The sequence below is a fragment of the Rhinoderma darwinii genome, chromosome 3 (genome assembly GCF_050947455.1).
Source record: "Rhinoderma darwinii isolate aRhiDar2 chromosome 3, aRhiDar2.hap1, whole genome shotgun sequence".
In the NCBI taxonomy this organism is placed as follows: domain Eukaryota; kingdom Metazoa; phylum Chordata; class Amphibia; order Anura; family Rhinodermatidae; genus Rhinoderma; species Rhinoderma darwinii.
Genome location: NC_134689.1, coordinates 352,184,123 through 352,209,599, shown reverse-complemented (window position 1 = coordinate 352,209,599; position 25,477 = coordinate 352,184,123). Strand labels below are relative to the sequence as shown.

Genomic DNA, 25,477 nt, shown 5'->3' with positions numbered 1-25,477 from the left:
ATGTGCCTCACTTCTTGCTTACAATCTACTAGTTCTTTCAGAACTGGTTTGAGAGCGTTCTCAATAATTTTTTGCATGGCAGCCTTAGATATGTTTATGGAACTCGCACCCTTATGGCTTTCATCTTCAGAGGTGTCCTCAGATGATTCTAACTGAGCAGGTAAATGAGAGGTGCCTTGCCCATTTTTATGGCTGTCCTTCTTTGCTGTAGAGTCTCGTTTGTGAAGAAATTATCCATATCGGTCTGACCCTTTTTCTTAAGTTTGGGAGTAGAGATGAGCGAACTGGGACAACCGAACCCGGTTTCGGTCCGAACATCAGGAAAAGTTTGGTTAGCAGCGAATCCGAACTTCACCGGGTTTGGCCGAACCCGTTTTGACCGAACCCGGTCAAAAATATTATACAAATCGGCAGCCACTTGTCTCTATCAATCACTGATAGAGAAAAGAGGCTGCTGATTAAAAATAAAATAAAAAGCATTTCATACGTACCCGGTCGTTGTCTTGGTGACGAGTCCCTCTTCTTCCTCCAGTCCGACCTTCTTTTCTGACGCGGCAGCCTGTGATTGGCTGCAGAGGCCTCTGCAGCCTGTGATTGGCTGCAGAGGCCTCTGCAGCCTGTGATTGGCTGCAGCGGTCACATGGGCTGTAACGTCACCCAGGGATGTCGAGAGGGACGCGTCACCAAGGCAACGGCCAGGAGACCGGACTGGAGGAAGCAGAAAGTTCTCGGTAAGTATGAACATCTTTTTTTTACAGGTTGATGTATATTGTGATCGGTAGTCACTTTCCAGGGTGCTGAAACAGTTACTGCCGATCAGTTAACTCTTTCAGGACCCTGGACAGTGACTATTTACTGACGTCACCTAGCAACGCTGCCGTAATGACAGGTGCACACATGTAGTCACCCGTCATTACGGGGCCTCATGCACACGACCGTAAAAACACCCGTTATTACGGGTCGTAATTACGACCCGAAATAGCGGGCCCATAGACTTCAGTTAGCCACGGGTACCTTCCCGTTTTCTCACGGGAAGGTGCCCATGCCATTTAAAAGATAGAACATGTTCTATTTTTTTATTTTACGGGCCGTGCTCCTATACTTTATAATGGGAGCACGGCCGTGCTCATCTCCTGAAATACTCTGTGCTGCCTTAAACTCTGTGGACAGGTCAGGATCCTGTTTCTTTTAAATGCTGCTGGGGAACCCACTCGATCCACTATATAAGGCTGCGCTACAGTGCAGCATTTAAAAGAAACAGGATCCTGACCTGTCCACAGAGTTTAAGGCAGCACAGAGTATTTCAGGACATGAGCGTGCAGATTCAGTGCGGCTGTGAACTCTGCTCTTACCATTACGTAGCTCTCAGTCTGTTACCTCTCCTCCACTCCTGTCCTCAATAACACCTTCACATGATTGGCAAGTCACCACGTAATGGTAAGATCAGAGTTCACAGCAGCACAGAGTATTTCAGGAGATGAGCGTGCGGATCTTGTGCGGGGTGGTGACTTGCCAATCATGTGAAGGTGTTATTGAGGACAGGAGGGGAGGAGAGGTAACAGACTGAGAGCTACGTAATGGTAAGAGCAGAGTTCACAGCAGCACAGAATATTTCAGAAGAGGAGCGTGTGATTGGCTGCAGAGGCCGCTACAGAGTTACTGCCGATCAGTTAACTCTTTCAGCACCCTGGACAGTGACTATCCCCTGACGTTGCCTAGCAACGCTCCCGTAATTACGGGTGCACACACGTAGCCACCCGTAATTACGGGAGCTCCATAGACTTCTATGGGGCTGCCCGTGACGTAATTACGGCCTGAAATAGGACATGTTCTATATTTTTCAACGGGCGTTTTTACGTTCATGTGCATGGTTCCTAAATGAACAGAAGAGAAATCTAAATCAAATCAATATTTGGTGTGACCACTCTTTGCCTTCAAAACAGCATCAATTCTTTTAGGTACACTTGCACAAGGTTTTTAAAGGAACTCGGCAGGGAGGTTGTTCTAAATATCTTGGAGAACTAAGCACAGCTCTTCTGTGGATATAGGCTTTCCTTCTGTCTCTTCATGTAATCCCAGATAGACTGGATGATGTTAAGCAGGGGCGTAGCTAAAGGCTCATGGGCCCGGGTGCAAGAATTCAGCTTGGGCCCACCTACCCCTCCCCAACACCACCATCATCAGATCCCTGCACGCGCAGGAAGTTCCAGCTTCACGGCACAGAAAATAAATTTTTAACAAGCATGCTGTATGGCAACGGGGGCCCGTGGGCCCCCCAGGATAAGGGGCCCGGTCGCAACTGTGACCTCTGCGACCCCTGTAGCTACGCCACTGATGTTGAGATCAGGGCTCTGTGGGGGCCAAATTATCACTTCCAGGGCTTCTTGCACTTCTTTACGCTGAAGATAATTCTTGATGACATCGGCCGTATGGGTCGTTGTCCTGCTGCAGAATAAATTTGAAGCCAATCAGATGCCTCCCTTATAATATTGCATGATGGATAAGTATCTGCTTGTATTTCACAGCATTGAGGAAACCATTAATCCTGACCAAATCCCCAACTTAATTTGCTGAAATGCAGCCCCAAACTTGTGAGGAACCTCTACCATGCTTCACTGTTGCCTGCAGACACTCATTATTGTACCGCTGTCCAGCCCTTCGGCGAACAAACTGCCTCTAGTTACAGTCAAATATTTCAAATTTTGACCCATCAGTCCAGAGCACCTGCTGACATTTTTCTGCACCAAAGTCCCTATATTTCGTACATAGTTGAATCACTTGGCCTTGTTTCCACGTCAAAGGTATGGCTTTTTGGATGCAGTTCTTCCATAAAGACCACTTCTGGCCCAAATCTCCGTACCTGGGTCCCACTGGTTTCTGCCAGTTCTGAGATGATGGCACTGCTGGACATCTTTCGATTTTGTAGGGAAGTAAGCATGATGTGTCTTTGTCTGCTGCACTAAGTTTCCTTGGCCGACCACTGCGTCTACAATCCTCAACGTTGCCCGTTTTTTTGTGCTTCTCGAAAAGAGATTGAACAGCACATCTTGAAACCCCAGTCTGCTTTGAAATCTTTGCCTGGGAGAGACCTTGCTGATGCAGTATAACTACCTTGTGTCTTGTTGCTCTGCTCAGTCTTGCCATGGGGGACCTGTGACATGAAATTGTCTTCCACAACCTCGCCTTTGTAGCCTAGTTTGCTGTTCCTCACCCAGTTTTAAGCCTCCTACACAGCTGTTTCTGTTACAATTAATGAATGTGTTTCAACCTACATATAAAAGTGATGATCATTATCACCTGTTTGGTATAATTGGTTAATCATACACTTGACTATAATCCTACAAAATATACTTTGTGCAAGTGTATCTAGAAGAATTGATGCAGTTTTGAAGGCAAAGTGTGGTCACACCAAATATTGATTTGATTTAGATTTCTCTACTGTTCATTGACTTTGTATTTTGTTAATTGATAAAAAACAAACCAACACTTCTATTTTTTAAAGCATTCTTACTTTTCAGCATTTTTCCACAACTGCCTGAAACTTTTGCACAGTACTACATATATAAACATACTGAAATGCAATAAGAGTCAATTGACATATATTGAATATAAGAAACGCAATAACTAAAAAGTAACAATTGTAGGAAAATAGGGGGTAGAGTGGGGAGGTAGGGGTTCCCTCTGGGATTTAGAAAAGGGTTTTTCAGTTGTAGTTGATTTTTCAAAGGGGTTGTACCAGAATAAAAAAAATATCTCTCATCCACAGTATAGGTGATAATTTTCGGATCCCTGGAGCCCCACTTCCTGGACATACACCGATCATTGACAGGAGGTCCCAAACCTCGTGTTCCTCCTTACTGCTCGACCGCATTGAGGAGGAGGGGTTCGGGACCAACGGTCTCTGGATCGGTGGGTGTCCCAACAGTGGGTCCCACAGTGATCGGACAATTGGATAGGTAATCATTTTTTATTCTGGGAATACCACTTTACGCTAAATATTTTGTCTACCTACAAAAAATAAAAAGGTATAATTATTGATGAGATATACCATATACAATCCTAAAACCTTTAATATTTTAGTGGAATATTAGGTGCACCTATTAGCTGCTGTCTGACAACCTTTTTTTAGCCCCTAGCCAAGGGCGTACATACCATAGAGGCAAGTCATTTGGCCACTGTGGGGCCCTTGAAGAGTGGATAGTTGCTCTACACCTTCTGCGATTTGGTGGAAAGAACCTGTGCAGGACTCCCCTCTCCAGAGGAACTGCATTGTTAGCAAACAAGTGTCTTGGGGAGTCATAAAAAGGGAATGGAGGGGATAAAACATGAGGCCTTTCTGTCCTGGGTAGAAAAACTGGTTATTATAATTTTTGCAATGGGACTCCTCTTTTCTATGTACGCCACTGTTTCTGGCACCCCCTTTTATCACACAAAGTACAACTTGAACGTTACGGTTACACTGAAGATGTCACAGACATGCTGCTCGAAACATGATGGAGTAGAAAGGCCTGATGTTGGGACAACAAGTAGCTACGGAGTGTCTGAGAATTGCTGTATTTAAATGGATATGCAGACAATCTGCAAATACACATGTTCATGGGGGTGTTGGACACCAGGATTTTTTGTATCTGGTAAGATAGCACAGGGAACGTGGTATTATCAGGCCTCCCTGGAGAAAGAGCAGGATTTTTAATGTTAATAAAGTGGCTGACGCTATAAATATGCAAGCGTTTCACTGTTACCACATTTTAAACAAACTATATAAATTGGAACATAACTATCTTTGTATATTTGTTTTGTTTTTGGGTAGAATTTCCCTTTAAGTTACAAGGCTAGTTAACATACACAGGGATGCAGGCGTAAACAGTTTATAATATGCACAAAACATAACCGGTCTTCTTACTCGTACAATATTGTTATTGTAAATGAAAATTAAACCTAAAACCACACTGTTTATAATAATGGAGCTAATGGGAACACACACACAACATGCAAACATTTCAATTCCTAAATGTGTTCGAACAAATAGGACCTGTATAAGCCAAGAACATCTTTAACTCTTAGGGCATGTGCACACACAAAATAAAAAAACGTCTGAAAATGCGGAGCTATTTTATTCAAAGTCACGTGTTTCGCAGCGTTTTTAACGGCCGCTTTTGGAGCTGTTTTTCTATAGTCTATTTTTCGCGGCCATTTTTTTACGCGGCCATTTTGAAAAACGACCGCGTAAAAAACACCCCGTCGGAACAGAATGCTGTTTTTCCCATTGAAATATGGGCATATGTTTGGAGGCGTTCTGCTTCCGATTTTTCAGCTGTTTTTCGGGACGTTTAAGGCCCGAAAAATGGCTGATAACGCTCCGTGTGAACATACCCTTACACAAATGATTTTGTTAAGATGTAAGTGATTTATGTTTAGACAACACAACAGTCATTTTGTTACCTTTTATGGAATTACACATTATGTTTATTTTTTAAAATTATGCAGACTCTAAACATGATTTATTTTATTTTATTTTTTCACAAAGGGGCTATAAATGAATATAGCTGTGAGCATATTTATTATACTAGTATGTGTGTTCTGCTATTGAAGAGCTTCTCCAGCCTGCAAAGAGAATGTAATGGCTTGACTACGGTCAAGCTGCTTTTCTCCTTCCCTGCTGTCAGCACAGTGCCAAAAAAATGTTCAGCTGTTCATAGGCCTGTGTAACAGCCACTGCCGATCCCTTCTCCCCTCCGCTGTATACTTACCACTCCATGGCATGCTCTGAATCCTAGGCGACGCCGTGTTCCTGCTCTCCTCTGCTATTCGCTGCCTCCTTCACTAAGGCTCTTCTCCCGTATTTCATGCATTTTCTAGTGTTTGTGCCCACTGACTTCCCTGATCTTAAAGGGCCAGTGCACGCCTACTAGCCAGCTTTCCCAGGGTATAAATGGAACATCCCCCTGTCCACCACTGCCTGAGCAATTAGGTTCTTGCCAGTAAGTCTACTGATATCCTGCTTTGTACTTTGTTGGATTTCCAGTGTTTAACCTCAGCTTGTACCTTTGACTATCTTTGCCTGCCGCCTGAACTGACCTCTTGCTTATTACCCATGAAGAACCTCTACTGCCTGCACTGACCTTTTGCTCTACCAACCGTGAGTGTCCGTCGGTCGCCTGCCCTGACTTCTTTCTATACCTGACCTTGCATACTGTCTGCTGATTTTGTACTATGCCTGTTAACGTCAGCTGTTGCCAAAGGAGACTACTCTGGAGGAAGCACCCTGGCGCTCCCCAGCAGCGAAGTCAAGATCCCTGTATAGGGGATAAAGGGTGAATGCCGGGGGTCCCTTAAGGCTCCGCTCCCTGTTTTAATCCTACGTCAAATCCCTTGGTGACAGAGTGGGTTTACGCATCATCTGCAGGCTCCATGACCGTATCATTTCCCATGGGCCTCGTAACAGCCTGGTTGCTAGGGATACTGAGCCTTACAACCATAGTCTTTTTATAGGGTTGTCAGGCAACATGTCTCTTGCAACCAGTCTCTCTCAGAATACTAAGGTCTTCAGCTTAAAAGGAGTCTGTCACCAGAATGTCCGAATGAAACTAGTAACTAGTAACAGTATATTGTAGAGTAGACTAACCTGCTTCTAATTTTTATTTTAAATTTCTGCTTACTGTCTCCTTTGTAGAGAAATCTGTTTTATTAACGTTATGCTAATGAGCATTTAGGTGCAACAAGGGCGTCACCATTGCTCCTAAATGCTCTTACGTCACCCCCCTCCCTTCCTTCTTACATTGATTGACAGGGGCCAGGCAGCGTAATTGGCATGTTCATGCCTGGCCCCGTACTGTCTGTAACGCGCGTGCATCCCTACTCTTTACCCCGCACATGCACAATACGATCTTTCTGCTCTCCGTTCTAATCGGCAATACTGAACATGTGCCGAGTAAAGAGCAGGGACGCGCGCGAGTTATAGATGAATAACGCGCCGATTACGCTGCCTGGCCCCTGTCAACCAATGTAAGACGGGAGGGCTGTCCTCATTGCACCTAAATGATCATTAGCATAAAGTTAATAAAAAGGATTTCTCTACAAAGGAGGCAGTAAACAGGAATTTAAAATAAACACTAGATACAGATTAGTCTCCTCTACAATACACTGTTACTAGTTTAATACGGACATTCTGGTGACAGACTCCCTTTCAGCAAGAATTTAAACAAATTGTAGGGCAGACACAGACTAAGGGCCCTTTTACACAGGCCAATAATCGGGCAAACAAGCCTTCATATAAATGCTCGTTACCGATCATTGCCTAGGTAAACAGGGCAACGATCAGCCGATGAACGACCAAACGTTTGTTTAGTGGCCGATCGGATCGTATATGCAGCATGAAAAATTAAATGTATAGGGACGAACGATCATAGTAATGATCACTCATCCCCAATCATCATGCTTTGGTCCTTGTGAAAGAAGAAAATAAGCGCCGATTAAGGAGCTTGCTTTCTGTCCAGCGTTTGATTAAGATAGGAGAAGGCTTCTGGATAAAACATTTTTGTGGGGCACCCTCTTAATTTTGGAGAATAGGAAAATGATGAGATTTGTTGTAGTGCCGTAAAATTTTCCAAACAATTGTGCCTTACACTTGCTCAAATAATACCAACATTTAGCGCCAAAGGATTTAGAGTAGCTTGTGACCCCATACCGGCACCCAAAAATAACTAGCCAGCTAGGCTTAGCATAGTGAATGAAATTTGGTATATAGGCCTGGGAACCCTATAAGCTGATAATGCTTGCCATGACAGCATTGACCATTGGTCATTTAGGTTGAAGTTCTTAGTCGCTAATGTGATAAAGGAAAAAGAAGCTCACCTGTTTTTGGATGCAAAACAATTTATTCATAATGACATTGACCCTGACACATTTATAAACTAAAACTCTTCATGTGTAAAACGGACAAAATTTAGGAAATACATGGGAATACAAACCAAGCCTTATTGACATGGTCAACTGCATGTTAATGATGAAAACACATAATTTCTGGCTTAGCAATGACATTGGAATATGCAATGGAAAGCTATAAGCTAAAACAATGACTTGACTGCAATATAACAAAAATGGAAGAAGATGAAGAAACGTCCAAGTTAATGTTTTATAGGACACTGTGGTTTCATAAAATGAAGGCGTTATTAGCACTTCAAGATGCTAATTACTGGAGACATAGCTGATACACCAATCTTTCCAGCGTCTCCTACAAACAATTACAACAAGAACAATTACCCAGCAAAGCTTTGATCAAATGATTTTTCCTTCCAATTTTTACTTGCAAAGTCATATATGGTCAGACGTCTAAGAATAAGGCTGTGTTCACACTATCAGGATTTGCCTATGGCAAATCCTGACGTGTATTTTACAAGGAATCTGCAGCAGAAATCTCGAGGCTGATAGTTAGATTTCTGCAGCAAATGTGCCGGCGGATCCAGACAAGCATTAGTTCGTCATTCAATGGGACTATATAGCGGCTTTTACGTGCAGTATCCAGAATAATGTATAACATGGTCATTATTGTAGATAAAATGTTTTTTGCTGCATGGACAAAAATCAGTGTGGATTCTTTCTGCAGTATGTGGATAGGGTAAAAAAAAAACAAAAAACATTTACTTGCATTGGATGCAGAATGTGAACAGATTTGATCAGGATTTAGGCATGGAATCAGTGCCTAAATCCTGATCAAATCATGAACGTGTGAACATAGCCTGAAGATTTCTATTCAAGTCATATAAGGTAATAAGGTAAATAAGGGCAGTTATTTCGTGCATCTCTTAACCTCTTGATGACCGACCATACGCCTTTTCACGATGGTCTTTCAGGGTACCTATGCCACAGTGCTACCTTTTCACGGCGTTGTGTCATAAGCCCAGCATGGGACACCCCTCTAAAGAGAGCTGGGCTCCTTCTCTAATGGGAGGAATCGGAGTTAGCTTGCCGCAGTCAATAGCGACCGTGGCATCTAAGTCACTTCAGAGGGAGGAGACTGGCTCTCTCCCTCTCTCACACAGTGATATGTCCCCCTTAAAAAATACTTTATTATGAAACGAAAATATTTTTTTTTTAGAAAAGCTGCACAAAATTGATATCACTACGCGCATAACGACCAGAACTATAAAAATATTACACTATTTTACCCGCACGGTGAACGCTGTAAATAATAAAATAAAAAACTATGCCAGAATTGCTGTTTTCTGTTTGTGCTGTCTTTCAAAAAATGCAATAAAAAGTGATCGAAAAGTACTCCAAAATGATAGCAATAAAAACTACAAGTCGTCTTGCAAAAATTAAGCCCTCACATACAGAGAAATAAAAAAAGTTATGGTTTTTGAAATGCGCCGATCAAAAAACTGAAAAAAATTACTCCATCATAAAAACCCAAAACAGGCTGGTCACTTAAGACCCATACATTTTATTATTATTTTCATATGTTTTATAGCACAAACTCATTTTTCCTTTTGTATTCAGTATATTTTGAGTATATAATAAAATGTCAAACTCATTTATAAGGGGACTCTTAAAATAAATTCTGAAGAAATGCCCATGTCAAGGATGCCTCAGACCTCCAACACTCTTCATGCCATTTGATATAAACCATATGCTCCCCATTGTTGACATAAAGCACAGCCCCTCCAGATTGCAGCTTGGCAGCTGACTTTGGATCATGTGAACCTGAAATGTGTTTTCTCTTCCTTGGAAACGTGAACAAAACATGTTATGGACACTATTGGATACAGATCCAAGAGGAAGTCATGGAACGTACCAAAACCTTCCAGAAACAGGAAATTCTAAAGTTGACAACAATGATTATCATAAATGAAAAATGTTTATAGACTGTTAGGTAGTTTTTCTAATGTAAGGCATCTTTATTCTTCAGAAGGAGATATTTAATTGATTATACGTAAATGAGCCATTAAATTAAATCCATGTTTTAGCGTTGCTGTCCAATGCTGTTTTTTTAACTTACTAAAATTCTTGATCTATAGTAATACAATTTGCAAAAAAGGCTATCTAAAGAAAAAATGCTGGTAAGGTTGAAATGATGAGGATTACCATAAGCAGTCATTGCTTGTGATTAATGCTATCCATGAGGGCTTATTCAGACGAACGTAAAATACGCACGTGCAACGCGCGTGATTTTCACGTGCGTTGCCCGTAGCTATATTAGACAATGGGGCCGTGCAGACATGGCAGCGTTTTTTGCGCAGCGTTGCTCCGTTGCAAAAAACTCACGACATGTCCGTTGATTCAGCGTTTTCAACGCATCACGCACCCATTGAAGTCAATGGGTGCGTGAAAACCACGCATGTCGCACAGAAGCACTTCCGTGCGAACTGCGTGTTTGCGCAACAGCTGTCAAAAGGATGAATGTAAACAGAAAAGCACCACGTGCTTTTCTGTTTCCGAACATCCAAACGGAGTGTCTTTGCGATTAGCGAACCCCGACAACCGAAGCTAACTTCACCGGGTTCGGCCAAACTCGTTTTGGCCGAACCCGGCAAAAAAATTTCCGGTCCGCGACGTCGGGAGACATTCACTGTGCATGGTGCTGAAAGAGTTAAACTGTTTCAGCACCATGTACAGTGACTTGCGATCCCAAAATACATGAACCTGTAAAAAAAAACGAAGTTCTAACTTACCGATTACTCCTGTCTCCTTCCTGCAGTCCGACCTCCCGGGATGACACTTCAGTTCAAGTGACAGCTCCAGCCAATCACAGGCTGCAGCGGTCACTTGGACTGCCGCGTCATCCAGGGAGGTGGGGCTCGATGTCAAGAGAGGCGCGTCACCAAGGACGCGTCACCAAGGCAACGGCCGGGAAGTTCTCGGTAAGTAGGAACTTTATCTTTTTTTTAACAGGTTTTTCGCTGTTGTGTTCGGCATTCACTGTCGAGGGTGCTGAAAGATTTAGCTCTTTCAGCACCTTGGACAGTGACGGGCGTCGACAAGCCTCATCTCTATGATGCCGGCTGCGCGAAAATCACGCAGCTGCGCATCAGACACGGATGACACACGCAGCTGTCAAATAGTGTTTGCGCGCGCAAAACGCTGCGTTGTTTGCGCGCGCAAAAACGCAACGCTCGTGTGAATCCGGCCTAAATCATAAGGTAAAAATTGGTGGTACAGTAAAATGCCTTGGCAAATTGTACAACTGCTTTTATTGATCCTCAATATATATATTGGGTAATTGCATCAAGCAGTATGCCTATAGGCTGTGGCATTACTAGCATCAAATCAATTCTATAAGCTGCAAGGGGTTGTCCTTTTTGGACAACCTCTACTCATAATGTGGTCTACTAGAAACTAATTCCAGGGAGCCTTAAAGGGAATGTGTCGCTAGACATTTATTTTTTTTGTAGTCAAACAATTATTACACATTGTTTTAATTTTTTTAATGTCAGGAAATTCTAATTTATAAAAATTTCCATGTGCTGTGCACTAGAGGGAGCAGTTCCCAAAATTGCAGCATGGTCAATGTGGTAAAGCAACATCATTGCTTTATGCTGCAAATTTGGGGTAGACACACTCTCTAGTGTCATCACACAATCCCCCTCCCTTATTCTGGCTAGTGCCAGGAGGAGGGGTTTGAATCTTCAAACCTCCTACACTGTGCGCCGCAATTTTCTGAGCGACTGCACAGTGTAGGAGGACTAGATACAGTTCTCAGCAGACAGTGTAACACAAACATACATGAACATAATACACACATTACATACGCAAACATAATTTACTTGCTCCTGCCGCCTCCGCTCCTATTCCTTGCGCCTTCGCTTCCTTGAACATATGGCCGGAAGCCGCGGCCGGAAGTAGTCATCTTACTGTCCGGCCACGGCTTCCGGTCCACATGAAAATGGCGCCGGATTTCGCTCTGCGAACGTGCTTCGTTTTGGTCTGTGTGGGAGCAGCGCATGCAGTGAATGAAACGGTTCCCGGGTTGGCTGTGCCGTATTCCATCTCTGTATGTGTCGTTAATCGACACATACAGAGATGAAACAAAAAATGGCAGCCCCCATAGAGAAGTAAAAGTAAGAAAAAAGTAAAAAGTAGAACACAAGAACACAAAATAAAATGTATTTTAATATCATACTAAAAGCAATATTATAAAAAAAAAATTCATGACACCTTCCCTTTAATTCAAGAGCAGCTGTGGGGGCTGCAGGGAAATGAGTGAGCACCCATTGAAATAATTAGGCACCCACTTCACTTATTTTTTCCAAGAACACAGTTGTTACCCAGTGCCATGTGCCATGCTGGATGCAGCTATTGGCTTTAGATAATCGGGGGGACTACCAAGAAAGGCGATTCCCCTGTATCACCTTAAAGTAACTTTTCATGGCACATGACAATGGTGTTTTCTATTGCAGGGAATATGCTTTATTAATAAATATTACTTGAAACCCAAAGGCATTAGCCTCCTTTGCCTGCTCCGTGAACGTTTATAAACATCAGTGATTAGTTGCAGTTGAAAATTGTAAAGTTTAGTCCACAAATGGGCTGTAAAGAATAGTTAAAGGGGTTGTCCACTGCTGAACAACTGCTGACCTATACACCGTATAGGTCATCAGTATATGGTTTTCGCCTGGACCCCGCACCGATCAGCTTCTCCGGGTGCCTCCAGGCATCGAACATCCATGCCGGAAGCAGATGACTCCAGCCACGGAATAGCGACCGAGCTGCAGTACTGTAGCTCTGCACCTACTCAAGTGAATAGGAGCAGAGCCGCAGTTCCGCAACATGGCCGCTATGCAATGTACGGAGCCAACTGCTTTCGGCTCCGTACACTACATACTGTGCAATGACATCCGATGCCCGCAGGCAGCCAAAGCAGCTGATCGGTACGGGTTATGGGTGTCGGACCCATACTGATGAGATACTGATGATTTATCCGGTGGATAGGTCATCAGTTGTCCGGTAGTGGACAACCCCATTAAGACCAAAGCTGTCTGCACCATTTCCCCGCTTTAAACATAAAAGCAAATCTAGACTATTTATTAGATGACTCTCTGGCTGCATGGTGGTCTAGTCAATACATCATATTTTCTTGTCATCAACTTAGACACTGGAGTTTTTCAATTGTAAATTTTTTTTTCTACCTTACAATACACCAACATAATGCAACCTCAAAGCTCATCGTAAACTAGGCTTATGGCTAGAACAGCACAGAATGTAATTACGTTTTTATATATATATATATATATATATATATATATATATATTCCCTATATTTTTTTTTTAGTAACCGCTTTTTGTTATTGAAAAAGATGGAGATTTTGTTCCATAATAGAGAAAATTATAAGACTAGAATAAATTATGTCAAAATGATTAAGGCGGGACCAATTGAAAGTTATTGCAGTGCTAAAACAAATTTAACAGTAAATACAAACTACAGGGTGGGCCATTTATATGGATACTCCTAAATAAAATGGGAATGGTTGGTGATATTAACTTCCTGTTTGTGGCACATTAGTATATGGGAGGGGGGAACTTTTCAAGCTGGGTGTTGACCATGGCGGCCATTTTGAAGTTGGCCACTTTGTATCCAACTTTAGTTTTTTCAATGGGAAGAGGGTCATGTGACACATCAAACTCATCGAGAATTTCACAAGAAAATCAATGGTGTGCTTGGTTTTAACGTTACTTTATTCTTTCATGAGTTATTTACAAGTTTCTGACCACTTATAAAATGTGTTCAAAGTGCTGCCCATTGTGTTGGATTGTCAATGCAACCCTCTTCTCCCACTCTTCACACACTGATAGCAACACCGCAGAAGAAATGCCTCCCGATCTGACCCCCTTAGACTTTTATCTTTGGGGTCATCTGAAGGCAATTGTCTATGCTGTGAAGATACGAGATGTGCAGCAACTGAAACTACGGATACTGGAAGCCTGTGCTAGCATTTCTTCTGCGGTGTTGCTATCTGTGTGTGAAGAGTGGGAGAAGAGGGTTGCATTGACAATCCAACACAATGGGCAGCACTTTGAACACATTTTATAAGTGGTCAGAAACTTGTAAATAACTCATGAAAGAATAAAGTAACGTTAAAACCAAGCACACCATTGTTTTTCTTGTGAAATTCTCGATAAGTTTGATGTGTCACATGACCCTCTTCCCATTGAAAAAACTAAAGTTGGATACAAAATGGCCAACTTCAAAATGGCCGCCATGGTCAACACCCAGCTTGAAAAGTTTTCCCCCTCCCATATACTAATGTGCCACAAGCAGGAAGTTAATATCACCAACCAGTCCCATTTTATTTAGGTGTATCCATATAAATGGCCCACCCTGTACATTATAAATGAAGTAAATAAAGAATAATGCCTATTTCACATCACGTTTTTACCATTCGTTTAGCGTGTACGTCGGGAAAACTCCCGATGTACAGGCTAAACGTGTCCATATGGCTACATTAGCATGACTTTCGGCCTCCATCGGGCTGTCCCTTTTTTTTTTAGAATGGAATAATGTTGGTATTCCTGACCAGAGCATCAGAAGTGCTTTGGCCCGGGACTGGAGGAGCCCCTGATGTCAACTGTCCATATATATACAGAGACGTCAGGGGCTTAACCGGGCACAGCACTTCAAGTAGCGATTTGCCCAGGGAGTTTGGGCAAGGTATTCCACTGTATGCCTATATACCAGAATTCCAGTACAGAACATCATGTAGAGTCTTAGGTGGACAAACCAGAACATGGAGGCAAGCAGCGCTCATGGATGATAGAAATGCATGAATTAAGACAAACAGCATTTATTCACCGGTGGTATAGAGCACAGGTCAGAACAGACAAAAGGTCAAAAGCAAGGTCTTGTGGTCTGAGTGATGTTTTAAGACAGAATAGATTTTTATGTCCCAATCCTTTAATTATAAAGAAGACTTGCAATTAGAAGTTGAGTGATACAGATGGCCAAGTAGAGTGGAAGTCTAGTGCCAGCAAGGACCATGTGTCTCCTAGTGACATTGGTAAGTGGGGTGGAAGAAAACGTTTGTACCTTGCAATGACCAATGTACCTTATTATGGAGAGATATGTTAAGTCTACCGCAAGCTAAATATGGTATGCCAACAATAGAACATACTTTGGCTACATAATCTAAAGTCGAGATGAGCGAATTTCCCAAAATTTGTTTTGGCTCAGTTTTTTCAAAACAGCCGTCTGATTCTGTCTGAATAAAATTGCTGCATACCGCAAGTGCCCCGATTATCCTTAAAACTTGTGCTTGACTTTCTGATGTCTTCTAGGAATGTGTCCAACCCCTTTCAATTTCTTAAACGCCAAGCCAGCATTAGTAATGTCAAAGTGACAGCAACATATATGGATAAAGGGAGGGATTTAGCATTTTAGGAAGTCTGCCTGCAAGGCATTATGAGGAAGCCCATCTGAGGTGATGTGATCCTTATTCTAATGTGTAAAGTGGAGGGCCCGCACCTGGCCATCATTTTAAATTCTTGTGACGCAAACCACAAAAGTTTCGTAATTCGCCGAATCCAAAACTTTTGGGAAACTCGGACCGAATTCGATTCATATCTAGTTTTCTGATCTTTACTTGTTAATTAAAACATGTTGAATCTTGGATACCTTGCATTAATATTTCAACATGGTTGAGACTGAGGGTGAAATATATTGCTGATTCATTGGTAGACAATATATTCTGCACTGTAAGTATGAAATCTCATCTACGCATTTCTTTAATTATTTACAATTACACCACTTATAGACTAAATATCTAGCGATGCCTTCTACATAGTACGTTACGTTACATTTCCTAATACTAAAGTAAAGGGGTTTGCAGCGGCATATAAATCACTCATTACGGGAAAAATATTGTACATGGAAAAATGGGAGAAGAATTTAGGCCGGGATTTCATAACAGATTAAAATCCACTGCTCATTTGAATAAAATAACAAGATGTGTTGATTATTTAGAAACCCTCAAGAAGATATAGAGCCAATGGTACCTTGAACCAGTAAAAATGCATAGTATGGATTCTAAATTTTGCAATTTATGCTGGTGGCCATGTAGAGAGAAGAGAATATTGTTATATTTGTGTTGGTCTTGTAAAGAGATTATTTCTTTTTAGGAGAAGGTGTTTAATTATGCCTCCTAAATATTGCACATGGAGTTATCCCTCGAGCCTAAATTGGCGCTGTTAAATTTTGGTTCTGATACAATTCCTAACATTTATATATATAGGATTTTAATGTTACATATTTGTGTTGCAGCCAGGTGGTATATACCAAAGACATGGAGATCTGTTTTACCTTTAAACTGGACAAAAATCATACCTAAAGTTTTAACACAATTTTAATGTGAATTGGAGCTTGCTACGTTACATAGCAAGAGAAAACGCTGTATACCGTACTGGCAATACTGGAGATACCTGAGATCCGAGCTAAACTTTGGCTGGGTTTACATCTGTGTTCCGTTTTGTGTTGCTCTGCTCCATCATAGGAATAAAAAACAGAAGTGCCAGATCCGTCACATGATAACAACAGTTTAATGGACTCCGTCAGGTTTCCTTCATGGTGTCCATCGTTTTACCAGAAAAAATAGCAGAGCATTTTTGGATTATATCAGGCTGGTATTATAAATGAAGAGTGTTGGTTATACAAAAAGCATCTGGGTACCACTCTGAACCCCCCCCCCCTCCTTTTTTTTTTTCTATTTTTCCTTATTATTTTTTTTCTTCTTTCTTCTCAATAGGTAGGTGCAGAGTAATATATTTTGTACAATGGATAGTAAACATTATATTTTATTTTTTTTAAAAAACTTTTTTTTTGTTTAATTATGAAAAACCGAAATAAAAAAAGTGATGTTTAAAAAAAATGAGGGACATTGTTAGCAGGAAGGGAGCCACAGTAAATGATCCTACTAATTTATATATAGCTTTTAGAGGGCATAGTAGTAATATAAAGGGACCTTGTACTGCTGCCTTTATGCCAACTCATAAAATGAGATACAAAAAGTTGCTGAGGCATTTCAGACTGAAGGAGTACAAGCTTTTTATACCTAGATTGCAAATAAAGATGGTAGTTTTCATATATTTAATCTTCTACAACTACAAATCTCTGCATTTCTTTTTATGAAAACAAACCCTTTTTTTTAACCCTGAAAGCAGAACAAATCTAAAATTAAACAAATGTTATCCTAGATGTCGAGGAAGGAGCGCTCACAAAATATTTTCCCTATATAAGATTTTCATCCATCTGCCAAAGAGAAACTTCTCCAGTTTGCACAGCAGGAAAGCGAAATATTAGGCCTTAGTCCAATAAGTTTCCAGTCTGTTTTTTAGATTCCTCTGCTCCTAGCCATTTGTCAGCCAAATGTATAAGCAGCATATAATTAAACAGCATAGCCTGAATGATGTCCAAATGCTTAAATATACTTATTTATTTTTTTTGATGGCTCAATGGTTAGAACTGTTCCATGTAGCACTGTAAAAATACTGTATATCCGTCGTATCCAACCAAGGGTAACATCTGCATGGAGTTTGTATGGGTTTCCTCCTACGCTCCAAAAACATACTTATTGGTTAATTGGTTTCCTATGAAATCGGTCAGTTTGTGTGTTTAAGATAGAGAAATTATATTGTGAGCCCCATTGTGGACACGAAGTAACGTGAATGAAGACAATCTCTGTACAGCGCTGCAGAATTTGTTGGCCCTAAAGCCGCAGGGAATAAATGATAAATTCAGTCTAATGCACTAAATGATTAATAGAAATTAGCAAATCTACGGAAAATTTTCCTTAACCTGTGTGTCGTAAAGGCGAATTTCCGAGAAATATTTCCCTAATTAAAGACAGTGGAGACTGAAATGCTAATACAAATGCCTTTTTCAGTCTCCATTGTCTCAAATGAGGGAAATATGGCTCCAAAATAGAAAATTTGCTGACGAGACAAAACACCGGCAAAGATTCACTCATCTCCAACGGTAACGCAAAACTGGTCTATAAAGTGTAAAAATGCAGATCATATTGCTCTGTTATTTCTACAGCTGAGCCTATTTTGTCTACTTGGCACAATTTTAGGACCTTGGAGCGGCTCCAGGAAAGTCAGTCGGCTCCTAGATTTAATGTCGATGGACTTTGACAGACAAACTATATATATATATATATACCAAGTTTTGCAATTTTGTGCCTTAGAGCTCTGACAGAGCTTGTGTGCACACTATGTATTTTGGAAATGCCTCTCAGCACAAATAGAGGGGAAGAATCCAAACTTGAAAAGTTTGTTGTGACTCCAAACACGAAATGATAAGATTTCCAACTTGCAAACGTGTCTTTGGGCAGTGTAGATGCAGGGGATGTCTTCACTATATAGTTCCTTGTAGCACATTTGTGTTTTTTTATACTTACATTAATTGGATATCTAGGTACATTGGGATTTTTCCATTACAGTCCTAACCATATTAAAGTACAAGTAAAGTAGGTATGGTGGATTTACATTTAGTGTGGCTACTGTCTTTGGGATTTTGGATATCTTTAGTGCACCTTCTTATTGCTAAGTGCCTTATCAATTTTTCAGATGACATTTTGTTCTACACTTTCTCCTTTTTAGTATTCAGAATCAGGCTGGGTTCACACGACCATGTTACGTCCCTTAAAGGATGGAACGTATTTCGGCCGCAAGTCCCGGACCGAACACACTGCAGGGAGCCGGGCTCCTAGCTTCATAGTTATGTACGACGCTAGGAGTCCCTGCCTCTCCGTAGAACTACTGTCCCGTACTAAAAATATGATTACAGTACGGGACAGTTGTCCTGCAGCGAGGCAGGGACTCCTAGCGTCGTACATAACTATGATGCTAGGAGCCCGGCTCCCTGCAGTGTGTTCGGTCCGGGACTTGCGGCCGAAATACGTTCCGTCCTTTACGGACGTAACATGCTCGTGTAAACCCAGCCTAAAAGTGAATGTTTCCTCCGGGGAATCTAATCAACAGATTGAGCCATTCTGGGAGATCTGACGCTTTTACTAACTTTTTCCATTCAATCCTTTTCCTTTTTCTCCTGTTATGCTTGAATTATATCAGAACTGATTCATGTTATGGGTATTGAGGGACAGATGTATCTGTATGTCCTTATATTTTTTTAACTACTACATCTTGGACACATTTTGGTCTCAGGTAGCATGTCTTTTACTGTTTTCGCAATAGCTGTGAGTCATTTGTGATTTCATTTATGACAGATGTTGTTTCTTTTCTCCTGTTGTTGTTGTTGCTGTTGTTTATTAATAAAATATCAATAAAAAAGCTGAAGTTTTAAAAAAAAACAAAAAACGGATTTACAGAGATCAATGGAGTTTGCATCCACAATAATAACACCAAGCTCACTAGTACAAAGACTATACATAACCGTTTGCTAAATAAAACCAACAAATTCTTAGCAGCAGTAAGGCCCCATGCACACGGCCGTGCCCGTAATAACGGCCCGCGACTACGGGCACGGCCGGCCGCTGGCGGCCGCGGACAGCCACTCTCATTTTCGGCCCATGCTCCCATACAAAGTTTGAGAACGTGGCTTGTAAAAAGCAAAAGAATGGACATGTTCCATAATTTGCGGTACACTTCTACGGCCTGGACACCTTCCTGAAAACATACGGGAACGTATCCATGGTCAATAGAAGTGAATGGGTCCGTAATTGCATACCGTAATTACGGTCCGCAATTTACGGACGATTTTTACGGTCATGTGCATGGGACCTAAAGTAAATCTCTGGAGGTTTAGATTAAAGAGAAAGTGTGCTGTAATGCATTCAGATCACACAATTCCTCTATTGGACCCTTTTCCTCAAACATAATTTTGGGTTTGGTACTTTACTGGCCCCAGGACTACAGTGCGTCATAGTTCTCAGGGGCTTAATTCTCTGAATAACATTACCAAAGAGCAAGCAGTAGATCATTTCCTGGAGCAAGTGATCGGCCTTGGTTATCAATGGCAGTCACAGGCCAAAGTTGTAATCGGGAACAAGCAGAGTAAAAAAAAAAGCGGACCGAGCAGGATCAGCCTGTTAAAACAAGGGTGAAGTCTTAAATCCATGCAGAGGTCAGCAGTGACTTGTCAAACAAAGAACCAAGGGACAAAACGAGAGCAAGGTCAGGACAAGACCAGGTCGGAATCCAAAAAGTCAACCACAGAGAAACACTAAGGGCCAAACCACTAAAACTGACACAAGACCAAGCGCCAGAAGGGGATTGAAATATCAGCTGATGCATTTTGATTGGCTGGGTAGAAGGAGGTTATTGTGCATTCACCTCTTGGCAATGACAACTCCTGTTCTCCTCTAGGTTTATTTCTTAGATACTTAGAGAATATGTTTATGAATGATTATTAGGAAATGTTATTCTTCTGCATTTAATCTATATAAACATATTATAATATAATATATTTATGTTTCTGAAATTTTAGGGCAAACTTGATGCTTTGTGGGTTCTCCTGAGAAAAGGATACAGTCGAGTGTCTATAATGAGACCACAGCCCGGAGATAAGGTAAGGTTAACTATTATCATTTCATTATTAAATTCAGAAATTAAAGGTGCACCTATTTTTCAAAGCAACCGACAGAAACTACTGTCTAGTAACTACTGAGAAGTGTACTTAAAGTTAATCTCCAACCACAAGCTGAAAGTCAGTTACATCTTGAGAGCTTACACAAAACTCCTGCCCAGTACAGGTGCCATAAGAACCCTAGTCAGCCGTAAGAACTCTTTTTGGCTAAAGATTGGCTTTACGGGGCTGAGGCAGGTAGGCAAGGACATGTGCTGACATAGAAAACAAAAATATAAAGAAAACAATGAAAAGAAAGCAAATTAAATTGACGATCAGCTGTTTTGAAGGGGCCACAGGGCTTGTACGAGCGCTGTTTCCCCTTTATTTCTTCTTGCTCTCTGTGAATCCTCGACACGCATTTAGCGGCAATTCACAGGTAATGCAGCCTTTTCTCCCTTTGAAGTGAATGTGAGATAAGGCTGCAATACCTGTGAATCACCACTAAATGCGTGTCGACGATTCACAGTGAGCAGGTAGAAATGAACAGGAAGCAGAGCTCGTACGAGCGCTGTGGCTCCTTCAAAACAACTGATTGTCGGGGGTCCCGGGAGTCAGACCCAAACCTATCAGCTATTGATGGCCTATCCTGAGGATAGGCCATCAATTTTTATTGCCTGGAAAACCCCTTTAAGTTCATCTAAGTAAGGTTTGTTATCTACAATGAAGTAATAAAATGAGATTACAAAACTCCTGGCAATGACTTCTGTGGAATCTAAACATGAGGTCATGGTTACATTTTTTGGATAGAAAAAATACATTTAATTCTGAGCACTTGGAGCCTTAAGTACAAAAGTGCTGGAACAGACCAGTAGTTGGGGAATTGGGGATGCTTATTTTAACTCTTAAATCGTGATAGTAAAACTACAAGGCATATAACATTTATATCCAAAGAGAGACATTTTGTGGTCTGTTCGTCAATGTCATGATGGTCTTCTGCTTTTTTACATATATGGGCTTGCCTCTCCACCCTTTACTCATTAGGCAGAGTAATTAATGTATTTTCCACTAATGTTCTTTCACTATAGGAAAAATACTGAACAAAATGGGGTGTGTGAGGAGGGTGAAGGGGAAGACCACTTAAAAACTTCTGACATATATCCCTGGCATAAGCTTTCAATGTATGCCAGAGTATGGCATACAGTGGCATACTCATTGATCTCATGGTATGCATGTTTTTTGTGGGGTGCCTCTGCATTGAATAGTGTAGTCAACCATGCTGTTCAATCCAGTTTTCCAAAGAAGATATGCCGACACATTCAGTCGGGACATATGTCAAAAGTTCACCCCTTTGCCAACACATACGTCAACCGTACACTGTAAACAAAGTTTGAACATACCCTAAAAGATAAAATCTGATTATGGTAGCAAACAGGCACAGAGGGCACATGCCTTTTAGGCAGCCCTGGGGAAAAGGTTTCTGATAGCGGAAAAATTCCGATATGAATACACATCTAAGGCTCTGTTCACATCACGTTAGAGCTCTACGTTAGGCGTGTGGGTGGGAAAAACTACTAGGGCATGCACCAAACATATCTATAGGCCCCCATTCACCCAGCATATGCCAAAAGTGTGTCATTTACCTTGTTTCTTGCTGTATAGAATAACATAGTAGACTATGCTATTCCATTCAGAGGAATACAGTAGAAAAACGTATACTGCACTGTATACGTTTTTCTACTATGGGTTCCTCTGGGCAACAAATCGACCTATACAATAACCCACATCATGGATTTCCGTTGGAGATCTATGACTGGAAATTCTTCAATTTTTTTACTTCCAACAGAAAGTACAAACGTGATGTGAACAGAAACAGTGTAGGACTAGAGTACCTTAGGCCCACGAAAAGAAACCATTCTTAGGCCCCACCCATCATCTATATACAATTCTGTAGTAAAACGTGTGGAGTAAAACAAAGACCAATATTACCACTATACAGTAACCATATAGTGGTAGATATTTCTACACAGATGTTCTGCAGACCATATAAATGGATAAAGTACAGTGAAATTCAGTGGCTCACAGGTAACTTCTTCTCTGATTGGAATCATTCATTTTCCCTTTTGTTCTTCATCCGGCCAAAAACACCATGATGACTTCTTCCAGCCGTGACTCTCCTCTGCAGAATTTTCAACAGAATCCTCTTTAGCTCATCGTTTTTTCAGCACCCTCCCCACCTATTACTTATCCTTTTCAAAAACCCATCATCTATAGTGCCCCAGACATAAATAATTTCCCCTCTTGGTGCCCCACACAGTAAAAGTACCCCCATTTTGTGCTCCATACAGTAATAGTGCTCCCGCACAATAATTGAGACCCCGTTAGCCCCACACAGTAAGTGTTCCTCTTAGTGCCCCACAAAGCAATAGGGCCCCTCAAACAGTAATAGCACCACCCTTTAGGCCCCACACAGTAATAGTGAACCCTTTACACCCCCATGAAGTAATGAGGAGCTCCTTTGTAACCCCACACAATAATATTCCTCTTTTGTGCCTCCCATGCAGAGGTTGTTCTCTTTTATGCCCCCGTATAGCAGTTAGTTCCCTTTGATGCCCCTTTTAGTAGTTAGGTCTCCTTTTTGCCTCTGTATAGTAGGTCCCCTTTGTGCCCCCATATAGGAGTTAGGTCTTCTTTGTTCACCCATATAGTAGTTAGGTCCCCTTGGTGCCCCCATATAGTAGTTAGGTCCCCTTTTGTGTCCCCATATAGTAGTTAGGTACCCTTTGTGCTCCCATATAACATTTTGGTCTCCCTTTGTGCCTTCATTGAGTATTTAGGTAATCTTGGTACCCCTAATATAGTAGTTAGGTCCCCTTTGGGCCCCCATGTAGTAGTTAGTCCCCTTTGTCCCCATATAGTAGTTAGGTTCCCTTGGTGCCCCATATAGTAGTTAGGTCCTCTTTGTGGAACCCAAATAGTAGTTATGTCACCCTTTGTGCCTGCATATAGTAGTTAGGTCCACCTTTGCGCTTCCATGTAGTAGCTACTTGAAGCTCTATGGTAATGAGAGGAAGACACACAGGGAGGGACAATGGGAAGGCTGAAGAGTGTGCTAAAATAATTTTCTTAACTCCTCCCTCACAGCCCATTATCTTTTGATGGCGGGCGGTGCAGGTTCGGAGTCTACAGCGAAGTCTTTTGGCGTTACTGTAGAAAAGTCTTATGAGAACTCATACTCTTAGCAGGCACTGTTACTAATAGCTCCTTCATATAGAGCAACCTTCTGAATACAGCTGAGATCCGAGGAACCTCTGCCCCAAGCTGTTTAACCCTTTGATCTTTCTTCAAAAACCCGGTGACACTATCCTATCGGAGACTGGGGGAACCCTCTGCAGTCATCTCTGGGGACCTAGAAAGAACCCCAGGGCTCTCTGTTCAGTATGCCTACTGTTAGGGCACACTATGCATAACCCTAACAGCAGCCTGTGCCATAGTAAGGCAGTGCAATGTATTTGCAATGCAATGCTAATACATTACAAGTATAAAATAATGTTGTTAAAAAGTTATCACTCCAGGGAATTACAATTTTTTTTAACAAAACTAAAATAATAATACAGAAATGTCCCCAAAAAAGGCATTATTTAAATCCAAATAAATTTTATTGCCCACACATTACATAAAAACTAAAAACCTACACATATTAGGTATCTACATGACAGTAATAACCTAAATAATTAATTTAACAGGTTATTCAGTGTGAAACATGAAAGGGATAGAAAAGAAATAAAATAAAAAATATGATGAAAATCGCTTTTTGCTATATTCACGCCGCAAAAATAAATGACATAACTTACATAGAAATTTGTTTTGTTCCCCCAAACAGCGCAGGAAGAAAATACAATTTCTCCCTCACAGGACAAGGCCTCATACAGCCACGTCAATGAAAAAATTAAAACGTTATGGCTGCTGAAAAGCAGAGAGGCAAAAATGAAAAGATTAACCTTTTCAGGCCTGGTCAGAAGGGGTTAATATCATCAGGAGCACATCACAATGTTCTGCTTCATAGGCCCCCTGTCTTAGAAGGGACCTGTCCTAGACAACAATATATTTGAGGTTCAGGGCGGATAATAAATATAAAAATGAGAACAGCAGCCACAGAATTTAAGATTTTTTTTTTTTCCATGTTGGGGTGGAGTATAGTCACATCAGGAGAACTGATTTTCCACTACTTTCCTGTTCAGAAGGCCCAACCTGGCGTAGTACAGCAGCTGTGTTGTGTAAATGACATGGACTGTGACAGTATTCTGGTAAATAGGTGTATTTATCAATATGCGTTTCAACTGCATATGGAGAATACAGTGGAGACTGGAAGCAATGAGGGACGACCTGTAATCATTCTGCAGTTGGAGCATACAACTGTGCATATATAGTCAGAGTCGGACTGGCCCACCAGAGAACTAGAGGAGCTTCTGGTGGGCCCAGACGTTCACACAATAATTGGCCCAAAGGGTCTAGCAGAAGACAACCCCACCATTTGGGGGTGACTTTGGAGCTAACCACTTGCCACTTGGGTCTATTTCTTATGGGTGGAAATCACAAATAACCTTTTAGATCTTTTTGATGATATGTCCTATGTGTGCAATGTTAACACAGATTATGATACAAATAAAAGTAGACTGGGGACTTCACAATGCGATCGTCTTACTGTTTATACTGTATAATGCCTTGGTATACTCAGTATACCAAAGCATAAAAGCCTATCAGTAATAAACTGACGGGTGCCAATGGACAGACAGAGGGCGTCCCCTCCCTCTGCTAAACACCTTGCATGCATCGAAAGGGTTAAATGGCTGGGATCAAAGGTTTCTCTGATCAAGGTCGTTACAGCAGAAGTCTGGCTGTCAGTCACCACCGAGCTCCCGCAATGATCGCAAAGGCACAGCTTCTGTGCTTGTGTGATTACCGTGA

The 25,477-nt window shown here is 41.5% G+C and overlaps 1 protein-coding gene across 1 annotated transcript in view; it reads left to right on the top strand.

The window, feature by feature from the left end:
* The window catches only part of ANTXR1 (ANTXR cell adhesion molecule 1), a 235,682-nt gene that overhangs the window by 191,142 nt on the left and 19,063 nt on the right, over nucleotides 1–25,477 (top strand). The window contains exon 17 of the mRNA XM_075855335.1: nucleotides 20,432–20,512. Within this exon, the coding sequence (XP_075711450.1) occupies nucleotides 20,432–20,512 (81 nt within the window). The remainder of the gene's footprint in view (nucleotides 1–20,431; nucleotides 20,513–25,477) is intronic.